We start from the raw sequence: 14,230 nt of genomic DNA on the forward strand, positions 1-14,230 counted from the left end.
CCATACGCACAAAATGCTTTATTTCTCTCAAATTCTGTGCACAAATTTGTTTACATCCCTGTTAGAGCATTTCTCCTTTACCAAGATAATCCATCCACCTGACGGGTGTGGCATATCAAGAAGCTGATTAAACAGCATGATCATTACACAGGTGCACCTTGTGCTGGGGGGACAAAAGGCAACTCTTAAAGTGTGCAGTTTTGTCACGCAACACAATGTCTCAGGTTGAGGGAGCATGCATTTGGCATGCTGACTGCAGGAATGTCCACAAGAGCTGTTGCCAGATAATTTAATGTTAATTTCTCTACCGTAAATTGCCTCCAATGTCGTTTTAGTGAATTTGGCAGTGTAACCACACCAGCCCAGGACTTCCACATTCGTCTTCTTTAGCTGCGGGATTGTCTGAGACCAGCCACCTGGACAGCTGTTGAAACAGTGTTTGCACAAGCCAAAGAACTTCTGCACCAACTGTCAGAAATCGTCTGTGAAACTTGCTCGTCGTCCTCACCAGGGTCTTGACCTGACTGCAGTTCGGCGTCGTAACCGACTTCAGTGGGCAAATACTCACCTTTAATGGCCACTGGCACGCTGGAGAAGTGTGCTCTTCACGGATGAATCCCAGTTTCAACTGTACCGGCCAGATGGCAGACCAGGTGTATGGAGACGTGTGAGCGAGCGGTTTGTTGATGTCAATGTTATGAACAGAGTGCCCCATGGTGGGGTTATGGTATGGGCAGGCATAAGCTATGGACAATGAATACAATTTGCATTTTTAGCGATTAGCAATGTGAATGCACCGAGATCAAATCAAATGTATTTATATAGCCCTTCGTACATCTGCTGATATCTCAAAGTGCTGTACAGAAACCCAGCCTAAAACCCCAAACAGCAAGCAATGCAGGTGTAGAAGCACGGTGGCTAGGAAAAACTCCCTAGAAAGGCCAAAACCTAGGAAGAAACCTAGAGAGGAACCAGGCTATGTGGGGTGGCCAGTCCTCTTCTGGCTGTGCCGGGTGGAGATTATAACAGAACATGGCCAAGATGTTCAAATGTTCATAAATGACCAGCATGTTCGAATATTAAGAAGGCAGAACAGTTGAAACTGGAGCAGCAGCACGGCCAGGTGGACTGGGGACAGCAAGGAGTCATCATGTCAGGTAATCCTGGGGCATGGTCCTAGGGCTCAGGTCCTCCGAGAGAGAGAAAGAAGGAGAGAATTAGAGAACGCACACTTAGATTCACACAGGACACCGAATAGGACAGGAGAAGTACTCCAGATATAACAAACTGACCCTAGCCCCCCGACACATAAACTACTGCAGCATAAATACTGGAGGCTGAGACAGGAGGGGTCAGGAGACACTGTGGACCCATCCGAGGACACCCCCGGACAGGGCCAAACAGGAAGGATATAACCCCACCCACTTTGCCAAAGCACAGCCCCCACACCACTAGAGGGATATCTTCAACCACCAACTTACCATCCTGAGACAGGGCCGAGTATAGCCCACAAAGATCTCCGCCATGGCACAACCCAAGGGGGGGCGCCAACCCAGACAGGATGACCACATCAGTGAATCAACCCACTCAGGTGACGCACCCCTTCCAGGGACGGCATGAGAGAGCCCCAGTAAGCCAGTGACTCAGCCCCTGTAATAGGGTTAGAGGCAGAGAATCCCAGTGGAAAGAGGGGAACCGGCCAGGCAGAGACAGCAAGGGCGGTTCGTTGCTCCAGAGCCTTTCCGTTCACCTTCCCACTCCTGGGCCAGACTACACTCAATCATATGACCCACTAAAGAGATGAGTCTTCAGTAAAGACTTAAAGGTTGAGACCGAGTTTGCGTCTCTGACATGGGTAGGCAGACCGTTGCATAAAAATGGAGCTCTATAGGAGAAAGCCCTGCCTCCAGCTGTTTGCTTAGAAATTCTAGGGGCAATTAGGAGACCTGCGTCTTGTGACCGTAGCGTACGTGTAGGTATGTACGGCAGGACCAAATCAGAGAGATAGGTAGGAGCAAGCCCATGTAATGCTTTGTAGGTTAGCAGTAAAACCTTGAAATCAGCCCTTGCTTTGACAGGAACCAGTGTAGAGAGGCTAGCACTGGAGTAATATGATCAAATTTTTTGGTTCTAGTCAGGATTCTAGCAGCCGTATTTAGCACCAACTGAAGTTTATTTAGTGCTTTATCCGGGTAGCCGGAAAGTAGAGCATTGCAGTAGTCTGACCTAGAAGTGACAAAAGCATGGATTAATTGTTCTGCATCATTTTTGGACAAAGTTTCTGATTTTTGCAATGTTACGTAGATGGAAAAAAGCTGTCCTTGAAATGGTCTTGATATGTTCTTCAAAAGAGAGATCAGGGTCCAGAGTAACGCCGAGGTCCTTCACAGTTTTATTTGAGACGACTGTACAACCATTAAGATTAATTGTCAGATTCAACAGAAGATCTCTTTGTTTCTTGGGACCTAGAACAAGCATCTCTGTTTTGTCCGAGTTTAAAAGTAGAACGTTTGCAGCCATCCACTTCCTTATGTCTGAAACACATGCTTCTAGCAAGGGCAATTTTGGGGCTTCACCATGTTTCATTGAAATGTACAGCTGTGTGTCATCCGCATAGCAGTGAAAGTTAACATTATGTTTTCGAATAACATCGACAAGAGGTCAAATATATAGTGAAAACAATAGTTCCTAAAACGGAACCTTGAGGAACACCGAAATTTACAGTTGATTTGTCAGAGGACAAACCATTCACAGAGACAAACTGATATCTTTCCGACAGATAAGATCTAAACCAGGCCAGAACATGTCCGTGTAGACCAATTTGGGTTTCCAATCTCTCCAAAAGAATGTGGTGATCGATGGTATCAAAAGCAGCACTAAGGTCTAGGAGCACGAGGACAGATGCAGAGCCTCTGTCCGATGCCATTAAAATGTAATTTACCACCTTCACAAGTGCCGTCTCAGTGCTATGATGGGGTCTAAAACCAGACTGAAGCATTTCGTATACATTGTTTGTCTTCAGGAAGGCAGTAAGTTGCTGCGCAACAGCCTTTTCTAAAATTTTTGAGAGGAATGGAAGATTCGATATAGGCCGATAGTTTTTTATATTTTCTAACGTGACAAGATCCTGAGGCCCATTGTCGTGCCATTCATCCGCCACCATCACCTCATGTTTCAGCATGATAATGCACAGCCTCATGTCGCAAGGTTCTTTACACAATTCCTGGAAGCTGATAATGTCCCAGTTATTCTATGGGCAAAATACTCTCCAGGCATGTCGCCCATGGATCGATGTGTATGACAGTGTAACCGATGTGAAATGGCTAGCTAGTTAGGCGATGGTGTGCGCTATTAGCATTTCCAATCGGTGACGTCACTCGCTCTGAGACCTTGAAGAAGTGGTTCCCCTTGCTCTGCAGGGGCCGCGATCTTTTGTGGAGCGATGGGTAACGATGCTTCGTGGGTGACTTGTCTGTGTGCAGAGGGTCCCTGGTTCGAGCCCGGGTAGGGGGGCGAGGAGACGGACTAAAGTTATAGTTACAACAGCATGTTCCAGTCCCCCCCCCCCCCCCCCCCGAGATCTGGCAACCTCACACAGCCATTAAAGAAGACTGGGGAAACATTCCACAGGCCACAATCAACAGCCTGATCAACTCTATGTGAAGGAGATGTGGTCGTGCTGAATGAGGTAAATGGTGGGTCACACCAGATACTGACTGGTTTTCTGATCCACGCCCCTACTTCTTTAAGGTATCTGTGACCAACAGATGCATATCTGTATTCCCAGTCATGTGAATTCCATATATTAGGGCCTAATGAATCTATTTCAATAGAGTGATTTCCTCATATGAACTGTAACTCAGTACAATCTTTGAAATTGTGGCATTTATATTTTTTGATCAGTGTAAAAGCACAACCGAATTCCAACAGGAAAAACAATGTCAGATTTGTGTAATTGTCATGTAAATGTGTTATCACTGCACAGCCATTTTTAAAAGCACAACAAAGTTCAAATGGGAATACAATGTCAGATATGTTGTATTCATACATCAACTCAATGTGTTACCACTGTGCTTCATCTAATAGCACAACCCAATAACCTGGATTGCAGTTGAGAATGAGATGACATTAAAGTACATGGTGTGATGTGATCAACGCTGTTCAATATTCTACACAGATTATTACAGCAATTGTGAAGATCTCCACCGACCTGCGACCTTTTATTTTTTTATTTTACCTTTATTTAACTAGGCAAGTCAGTAAAGAACAAATTCTTATTTTCAATGACGGCCTAGGAACAGTGGGTTAACTGCCTCGTTCAGGGCAGAACGACAGAGCTGTACCTTGTCAGCTCAGGGATTTGAACTTGCAACCTTTCGGTTACTAGTCCAACGCTCTAACCACTAGGCTACCCTGCCACCCCTTTGCACGCTATCTTGAAACATGCACGTTTTCTATAATTGCACAAGGACACATTTATAGTTACAATAACCTCAGTCGCCATGGATGTGTTTTTTTATTTTTTATTTAAAGGTTGAATAAATACTGTTCCATTAGTTTGTTAGAACCTTAACTTTAGGCTATCTTGACAAAGCAACCGAATATTAACATTTTATAAGGAGACGTGTCTTCGGTGCCACTAACTTTATAAATTAATAATTTATTATGTTGAATTCACATCTCCATCTCCACCCAAAAAATCTAAGATAAAGAATTGGACTAAATCAAATCTTTATTTAAAGTGCTTTTAAAAAGGTGAACAATGCAGAAATCGCGCTCTGCCATTTCCCGTTTGCTAATATTAGAGAAGTTTGCCGAATTTCAGTTTATAGGACAATAACAAGCAAGTATAGTGTATTTATTGTACCATCTAAACCGCTGTGAAATATATTTTCCATAACACCCCCAAAAATGGTATTTTCAGCTGTTTTTAAAGCTGGTGTACAAAAAAACAAAAGTTAAAGACGCCAAAACGAAACGCAAGAACGGGAAACATAGACATAGAGCATATAGATATGTAGAACATAGAAATAGAGTACATACTGTAGATATATAGAACATATCTACCGCTTCTTAGACTGGCTTTCAATGAGATTGACAGATCTATAGCTGGATTTGGCCCGGGTCACCCAAAAGGTTACATACTGTAGATATATCACCCAAAAGGTTACATACTGTAGATATATCACCCAAAAGGTTACATACTGTAGATATATCACCCAAAAGGTTACATACTGTAGATATATCACCCAAAAGGTTACATACTGTAGATATATCACCCAAAAGGTTACATACTGTAGATATATCACCCAAAAGGTTACATACTGTAGATATATCACCCAAAAGGTTACATACTGTTGATTTATCACCCAAAAGGTTACATACTGTAGATATATCACCCAAAAGGTTACATACTGCAGCTTTAAAGTATGATTTGATTTATTCCTATTCTTTAACTTAGATTTTTTTGGGGAGGAGATGAATCCAACATATGGAGGACGTGAATCCAACATATCAATTATTAATTTGTAGCTAGTCTGGATTTAAGTCAGTAGCAGTTTACAGTTTACAGTTTAAGTCAGTAGCACAGATGGAACTATCCAATCAGAAGATACATCTTCAAATGTTAATATTTGGTTGCGTTGACAAACAAACACAATTCAATATCCAGTGTGTCTTATAAATGTATAATTTCTGTTGGATTCACATCTCCATCTCAACCAAAAAAATCTAAGTTGTAGAATGTGACCAAATCAAACTTTTAAAATGCACTTTAAATTACGTTTTTGATTATATTTAGTCTTATTCTTTAACAAAAATGTTGGTTTAGATGCAGACGTAAATCTAAAATATGAATTTTTATCTGGTAGATTCAATTTTTAATCAACCAGAGTTTGAATCCCTAGGCTTATGTATTGTCTATTTTTTTTTGTTTAACCCTGAGTTGAATTGAAACAATAGCGGTTGATGACCTTGCAAATGCTACACAGGCCTAAATTAGTATCATTGATGATATTATAGTATGTATAAGGTTGAAGCTCAATGTTAAATATAAATCTTCCTATTATCATATGTAAGCCAATATGACACCAATATCGATGAAAATTCGCAAATCAACTTGGGAGGTACACATCATGAGCCGTCCAGCAGTTACCGAGAAACACATGCCAGATTTTTTGTAACAGGGTCGTTAGCAATTAAGTTTTCAGAGTTTACCTAGCTCAAATTCTAGACGTCAGATTAAAACTAGACTATAGCGTCCATAAAGTGACCATTGGACTTAAAATGTTGTTCTGACCAAGTTTGTAGGTGCAACAGATTTTATGAGATGTATCAACTTATTGGTCTCACGTCCTCATTTCTCTCTATTTAAGAACAAACGATGTGCTACCTTTTTGTAGCATTTCTGACAATGCTAACATCTTTTCAGCTGAACCTTAAGAGTTTTAAAAACAGAACCAGCACTTGTTTGCCTGTGCAAAATCCGCAACTAGCTAGTAGCAGGCTAGCAGTTGTAGCTAGATAGCTAACACCAGTCGGATGAGAAGCAAGCTACAAGCAAAGGAAGCTAGCTAGCTAGGAATATTTTTGCTATGGAAGGTTTTTCCATATGGCTGATGTCATCTGTATAAACTAAATCAGAGCACAAACAAATAAGCTAGCAAATGTCCTTGGCTGCTATTATAGCCAGTTAGCTAGCCAACTAGTCAGTAGTAGTTACAAGCCAACGAGCCTGCACCATAGCTTTATAGATCATCCACCACAAATCAATGTTGACAATATATCCTAGCTAGCTACATTCTTCTAATAGCTAGCTAGCTAGCTAAGTAAAGTTAATTGTCAACACCAAACATTGGGAAACTGCCACGCTGCTAACTTATAATACAGGCAATGGGCATTGCTCATCTAGCTACTCCGGTATGATACAGTCAAACTGGATAGGTAGCTACGTGTGCAACCAGATGTCAGTTTCAGCACAAACACTGCTAGTTAGCCTACAAGTGCTCAGCATATGTGGGAACTCCAAGACTGTTGGGAAAGCATTCCAGGTGAAGCTGGTTGAGAGAATGCCAAGAGTGTGCAAATCTGTCATCAAGGCAAAGGGTGGCTACTTTGAAGAATCGCATATAAAATATATTTCAAATTTTGTAACATTCTTTTGGTTACTATAGTGTTAATGTCTTCACTATTATTCTACAATGTAGAAAATAGTAAAAAATAAAGAAAAACCCTTGAATGAGTAGCTGTGTCCAAAGTATGTGGACACCCCTTCAAATGAGTGGATTGGGTTATTTCAGCCACACCCAATGCTAACAGGTGTATAAAATTGAGCACACAGCCACACAATCTCCAACATGGGCAGTAGAATGGCCTTACTGAAGAGCTCAGTGACTTTCAACATGGCACCGTCATATTCTGTAATATTCTTGAGTTTGTCAATGTCAATCAGGAATGGAGACGGGCTCTATAGACCTCAAAATATGAGTGACTGAGCCAAAACACACCTGTTATGTTGAGCACCTACAGACAAAAAAAACATGCTATGAAATACACACCCAGCGTACAAAATATTAGGAACACCTGCTCTTTCCAGGACATAGACTGACCAGGTGAATCCAGGTGAGATCTATGATCCCTTATTGATGTCACTTGTTAAATCCACTTCAATTCGTGTAGAAGAAGGGGAGGAGACAGGTTAAAGAAGGATTTTTAAGCCTTGAGACATGGATTGTGTCTGTGTGCCATTGAGAGGGGGAATGAACGAGTCAAAATATTGAAGTGCCTTTGAACGGGGTATGGTAGTAGGTGCCAGGCACACTGGTTTGAGTGTGTCAAGAACTGCAACACTGCTGGGTTTTTCACGCTCAACAGTTTCCTGTGTGTATCAAGAAGGTTCCACCACCCAAAGGACATCCAGCCAACTTGACACAACTGTGGGAAACATTGGAGTCAACATGAGACAGCATCCCTGTGGAACGCTTTCAAACACCTTGTAGAGTCCATGACCTGACGAAATGAGGCTGTTCTGAGGGGCAATGTTATTGAGCTGCAACCCAATATTAGGAAGGTGCTCCTAATGTTTTATACACAGTGTATATTTAAGCAATAAGGCACGAGGGGGTGTGGTATATTGCTAATATACCACAGCTAAAGGATGTTCTTAGGCAAAACGCCAATATACAAACCCCAGAGGGGATTTATTGCTATGATAAACTGGTTACCAACATAATTAGAGCAGTAAATGTTTTGTCATGCCCGTGGTCTGATATACCACGACTGTCAGCCAATCAGCATTCAGGGCTCGAACCACCTAGTTTATAATGCTAAATTAAAAGTTTGAGGAAATGCAGGCACCACATTACAAAACAGCTCAACAGCTGTAACCTTTTATTTAATCAAGGCAAGTCCGTTAACACATTCTTATTGACAATGACGGCCTACCGGGGAACAGTGGGTTAACTTGCTTTGTTCAGGGGCAGAACGACAGATTGCTACCTTGTCAGCTCAGTAACCTTTTAAGTTACTGGCTCTAACCACGAGGCTACCAGCCGCCCCCAATCAAGCATGATGTTCTTTTAAGTATAACAGCAAAGCTAGCTTTCATATACGAATAAAAGAAGCTTGAAAAGGTTGTGTTTAGGGTACTTTAACTTGTATGCGGTAAAACAATCACAATATCGTGGAAGCCCCTTATATAAAAGTATGAATTAGGTCATTCCTTGGCCGTGTGTTCATTGGGTCATTTTAAGAGCATTCCTTGGCTGTGTGTTCATTGGGTCATTTTAAGAGCATTCCTTGGCCGTGTGTTCATTGGGTCATTTTAAGAGCATTCCTTGGCCGTGTGTTCATTGGGTCATTTTAAGAGCATTCCTTGGCCGTGTGTTCATTGGGTCATTTTAAGAGCATTCCTTGGCCGTGTGTTCATTGGGTCATTTTAAGAGCATTCCTTGGCCGTGTGTTCATTGGGTCATTTTAAGAGCATTCCTTGGCCGTGTGTTCATTGGGTCATTTTAAGAGCATTCCTTGGCCGTGTGTTCATTGGGTCATTTTAAGAGCATTCCTTGGCCGTGTGTTCATTGGGTCATTTTAAGAGCATTCCTTGGCCGTGTGTTCATTGGGTCATTTTAAGAGCATTCCTTGGCCGTGTGTTCATTGGGTCATTTTAAGAGCATTCCTTGGCCGTGTGTTCATTGGGTCATTTTAAGAGCATTCCTTGGCCGTGTGTTCATTGGGTCATTTTAAGAGCATTCCTTGGCTGTGTGTTCATTGGGTCATTTTAAGAGCATTCCTTGGCCGTGTGTTCATTGGGTCATTTTAAGAGCATTCCTTGGCCGTGTGTTCATTGGGTCATTTTAAGAGCATTCCTTGGCTGTGTGTTCATTGGGTCATTTTAAGAGCATTCCTTGGCCGTGTGTTCATTGGGTCATTTTAAGAGCATTCCTTGGCCGTGTGTTCATTGGGTCATTTTAAGAGCATTCCTTGGCCGTGTGTTCATTGGGTCATTTTAAGAGCATTCCTTGGCCGTGTGTTCATTGGGTCATTTTAAGAGCATTCCTTGGCCGTGTGTTCATTGGGTCATTTTAAGAGCATTCCTTGGCCGTGTGTTCATTGGGTCATTTTAAGAGCATTCCTTGGCTGTGTGTTCATTGGGTCATTTTAAGAGCATTCCTTGGCCGTGTGTTCATTGGGTCATTTTAAGAGCATTCCTTGGCCGTGTGTTCATTGGGTCATTTTAAGAGCATTCCTTGGCCGTGTGTTCATTGGGTCATTTTAAGAGCATTCCTTGGCTGTGTGTTCATTGGGTCATTTTAAGAGCATTCCTTGGCCGTGTGTTCATTGGGTCATTTTAAGAGCATTCCTTGGCCGTGTGTTCATTGGGTCATTTTAAGAGCATTCCTTGGCCGTGTGTTCATTGGGTCATTTTAAGAGCATTCCTTGGCCGTGTGTTCATTGGGTCATTTTAAGAGCATTCCTTGGCCGTGTGTTCATTGGGTCATTTTAAGAGCATTCCTTGGCCGTGTGTTATTGACAATGATGGTTCAGGTGTTCAAGCCTTAATTGCTTAATTATGTGCGTTGTGCAACATGTTGGGATGTACTGTGTAACATTTATAATGTTTGTTACGCACTCCACATGCACCGAGTGAACAAAACATTAAGAACACCTTCCTAATATTGAAGTCCCCCCCCTCCTTTGCCATCAGAACAGTTGAAACGGAGAAAGTTGATCTCGTCTTAACAGGGATATTCTTGTGTTTCTGTGTGTCTCCAGGTGCCTCCAGTCCAGCCAATAGGGTCTGTGGGTGGTCCCCCTGGCCCCCCAACCCCCTCTCTCACCCCCGGTGGACCCCCTTCCTTCCTGCCCACTGGCTTCAACCCCACACAGATGCCTCCAGGTAACAGTATGGAACTGAATCAAATAACTAGAGGATCACAAACAAACATTGTCCCCCCCCCCCCCCTCGGATTGTCATTGTAGAATTAAAAGATATTTGTTCTGAAATATACAAGAGGTCCAAACGAACCTTTTTATAATCACGAATGCGTTTGAAGATATGTTGTTAGTCCATTTGGACTTTTCTAACCCATATGTTTTATGTCTGCAGGTTTCCCTCCACCAGTGGTGGGAGGACCAAGGAGCACCAAAGATGACTCGGGGTCTAAAGACAAGGCTGGAGGGAGTGGTGGCCTCTCTGGCCCCTCAGACGCTCCAGACAGCCAGCTGGGAGCTCCAGGGCCAGGGGCCGTGATGAGTCCTCCAGGCCCAGCAGTGTTACTGGGTCCCAGGATGGCCATGATGACCATGCAGCCTCGTTCAGGACTACAACCCCCTCAACTCCAGCCCCCTTTTGCCCCTCACCTCCCTCCCCCCAACATGCCCCCAATGATGATGGGCTCCAGGGGCCCCAACCCCATGTTCCCCCCCAGGGGGGGCCCTCCAGGTGGGTTCAGGATGCCCATGGGCCACCAGTCCATGGAGGACTTTCCTCACGGACCCCCCAGACATCCCTTCCAGCCTGGACCCCCCAGACATCCCTTCCAGCCCGGACCCCCCGGGGAAGAAGGTGGCAACTGGGAGGGCGGGAGACACTTCAGGGGCGAGAGGCCAGGGTTCGGGGGACATGACAGGGATTGGGGGAGGTTTGGGGAGCAGGTGAGAGGGTTTCCGAGAGGAGGAAGAGGAGGGGGTTGGTCCAGAGGTGGGCCTGAGGGGAGGGACCGCTTCATGAACCGACAGGATAGATTTGAACGGTGATGACAGGGCCAGGGGGGCGGAGCTGAAGAGACGGGGATCAACATCCAGGGTCCTGTCGGGAGAAACTCTTTTGGAACAGGAATGAACGACCTAAACTCGTCCAATAAAAACACAGAGTTTAGTTTTTTTCTACAGTGCGTGTAACTGAACACAACCCAGATTATCTGGCCTCAAGAGAACCACTTGGAGACTGGGCACATTTTGAGTCGGGACACAAACATTGAAATGTACAGCCTGTCCCTGATTAATTTCTCTACCGTTCCAAAGACATTAAGACTAACACAAAGAAACACTGTGGTCCGGTTACCCAGAAACAGAATAGACCAAGTCCGTCAATAAAAAGCATGTTCAATGGAGGACCTCTGTGAGAACGACTTCTTTAGTCCAGGACTAGGTTTAATCTGTGTCTGGGGAAACCAACTCGGTGAGAATATCACAGTTTAAACCGACGGAAGTCTAATTTTGCAGTCAGTTCATGTGAATAACTTTGTCCTATTTTTGAGCTGGTATATTCTGACAGAAAACCACAGAGAGAAGAATACTGCTTGGTATATATTGTATGTGCTGATGGCCAATATCTTGTTTTGTATATTTTCAGTGAATGTTTTGTTAATTCTCAAGTAAGTCTGTCACTAGGCCAGTTAGAAAAAACAAACTGTTGATTTGTTGTCAGTTTTACGGTTGGATCTGAAAACACAATGATCTTTGTATTGATTGGGGGGAGGTGGAGGGGGAGGGGGGGGGGGCGCTTCAGAACACCAAAATATTTTGCTTCAGAATTTGTATCATTAGCTGTTTTGTTTTTAGTAAACTATTTTTGTACTAAGCAAGTGTCTCTTGTAAATTCTTCATGGGAGGCAAATTTTAAATGCAATGTTTTTTTTCACTCACTGACACCAGGGAAACTGTTGGCAGTTCCATCGTCTACCACTAGAGGGCAATGTAGCACTTTTTTATATATATTTTTTTTACCTGGGATAGTAGCCAGGGTCTCACTTTTACACGTTAATCAGATCAAGCTTTATTTGCCACATGCGCCGAATACAACAAGTGTAGACTTTACCATGAAATGCTTTACTTACAAACCCCTAAACCAACAGTGCAGTTCAAGAAGAAGAAAATATTTATCAAGTAGACTAAAATAAAAAGTAACAGAATAACAATAACGAGGCTTTATACAGGGGGCACCGGTACTGAGTCCATGTGGAGGCTATATACACACGGTACAGAGACGATGTGGAGGTTATATACAGAGGGCACCGGTACCGGGTCCATGTGGAGGCTATATACAGGGGGCACCGGTACTGAGTCCATGTGGAGGCTAAATACACACGGTACTGAGTCCATGTGGAGGCTATATACAGGGGGCACCGGTACCGAGTCCATGTGGAGGCTATATACACACGGTACCGAGTCCATGTGGAGGCTATATACAGGGGGCACCGGTACTGAGTCCATGTGGAGGCTATATACACACGGTACCGAGTCCATGTGGAGGCTAAATACAGGGGGCACCGGTACCGAGTCCATGTGGAGGCTATATACACACGGTACCGAGTCCATGTGGAGGCTATATACAGGGGGCACCGGTACCGAGTCCATGTGGAGGCTATATACACACGGTACCGAGTCCATGTGGAGGTTATATACAGGGGGCACCGAGTCTGTGTGCTGGGGTACAGGCTAGTTGAGGTAATCTGTACATGTAGGTGGGGGCGAAGTGACTATGCATATTTCTTGGTTTCCTGTTTTTACCAGAATGGCAAATGCACTCTAAGTGTATCCTCTTCCTCTTGTGGTCTAATGTACACCTTTGCTCTACAGTATTATGTTTGTCCCAATATGTACAGCTTGCTCCCACAGTAACAAACAAACAGTGAGTAGCAGCAGTGTACAGAGGGTTGGGGGGGGGGGATCAATGTAAATTGTCCAGTGGTGATTTATGAATTGTTCAGCAGTCTTATGGCTTGGGGGTAGAAGCTGTTAAGGAGCCTTTTGGTCCTAGACTTGGCGCTCCGGTACCGCTTGCCGTGCGGTAGCAGAGAAAACAGTCTCTAACTTGGATGACTGGAGTCTATGACAATTTTATGGGCTTTCCTCTGACACCGCCTAGTATATAGGACCTGGATGGCAGGAAGCTTGTCCCAGTGATGTACTGGGCCGTACTTACTACCCTCTGTAGCGCATTACGGTCAGATGCCGGGTAGTTGCCATACCAGGCGGTGATGCAACCGTTCGAGGATGCTCTCGATGGTGCAGCTGTAGAACCTTTTGAGGGTCTGAGGACCCATGCCAAATCTTTTCAGTCTCCTGAGGGGGAAAAGGTTTTGTTGTGCCCTCTTCACGACTGTCTTGGTATGTTTGGACCATGATAGTTAATTGGTGATGTGGACACCAAGGAACTTGAAACTCTCGACTCGCTCCACTACAGCCCCGTTGATGTTAATGGGGGCCTGTTCGTCCCGCCTTTTCCTGTAGTCCACGATCAGCTCCTTAGTCTTGCTCACATTGAGGGAGAGGTTGTTGTCCTGGCACCACACTGCCAGTTCTCTGACCTCCTCCCTATAGGCTGTCTCATCGTTGTCGGTGATCAGGCCTACCACTGTTGTGTCGTCAGCAAACTTAATGATGGTGTTGTAGATGTGTTTTGCCACGCAGTCGTGGGTAAACAGGGAATACAGGAGGGGACTGAGCATGCACCCGAGGGGCCCATTGTTAATGATCAGCATGGCAGACGTATTGTTGCCTACTCTTACCACCTGGGGGCGGCCCGTCAGGAAGTCCAAGATCCAGTTGCTGAGGGAGGTGTTTAGTCCCAGAGTTCCTTAGCTTAGTGATGAGCTTTGATGACACTATGGTGTTGAACGCTGAGCTGTTGTCAATGAACAGCATTCTCACATAGGTGTTCCTTTTGTCCAGGTGGGAAAGGACCGTGTGGAGTGTGATTGAGATTGCGTCATCTGTGGATCTGTTG

The 14,230-nt window shown here is 44.1% G+C and overlaps 1 protein-coding gene across 1 annotated transcript in view; it reads left to right on the forward strand.

Annotated features, from left to right (window-relative positions):
* The window catches only part of LOC109904933 (SR-related and CTD-associated factor 4-like), a 63,365-nt gene extending 51,283 nt beyond the window's left edge, over window positions 1-12,082 (forward strand). The window contains exons 13-14 of the mRNA XM_020502030.2: window positions 10,273-10,396; window positions 10,607-12,082. Coding sequence (XP_020357619.2) covers window positions 10,273-10,396; window positions 10,607-11,256 — 774 coding nt within the window. The 3' untranslated portion in view covers window positions 11,257-12,082. The remainder of the gene's footprint in view (window positions 1-10,272; window positions 10,397-10,606) is intronic.
* Window positions 12,083-14,230: the final 2,148 nt, after the last annotated feature.

The sequence above is a fragment of the Oncorhynchus kisutch genome, linkage group LG15, assembly GCF_002021735.2.
Source record: "Oncorhynchus kisutch isolate 150728-3 linkage group LG15, Okis_V2, whole genome shotgun sequence".
Taxonomy (NCBI): Eukaryota; Metazoa; Chordata; class Actinopteri; order Salmoniformes; family Salmonidae; genus Oncorhynchus; species Oncorhynchus kisutch.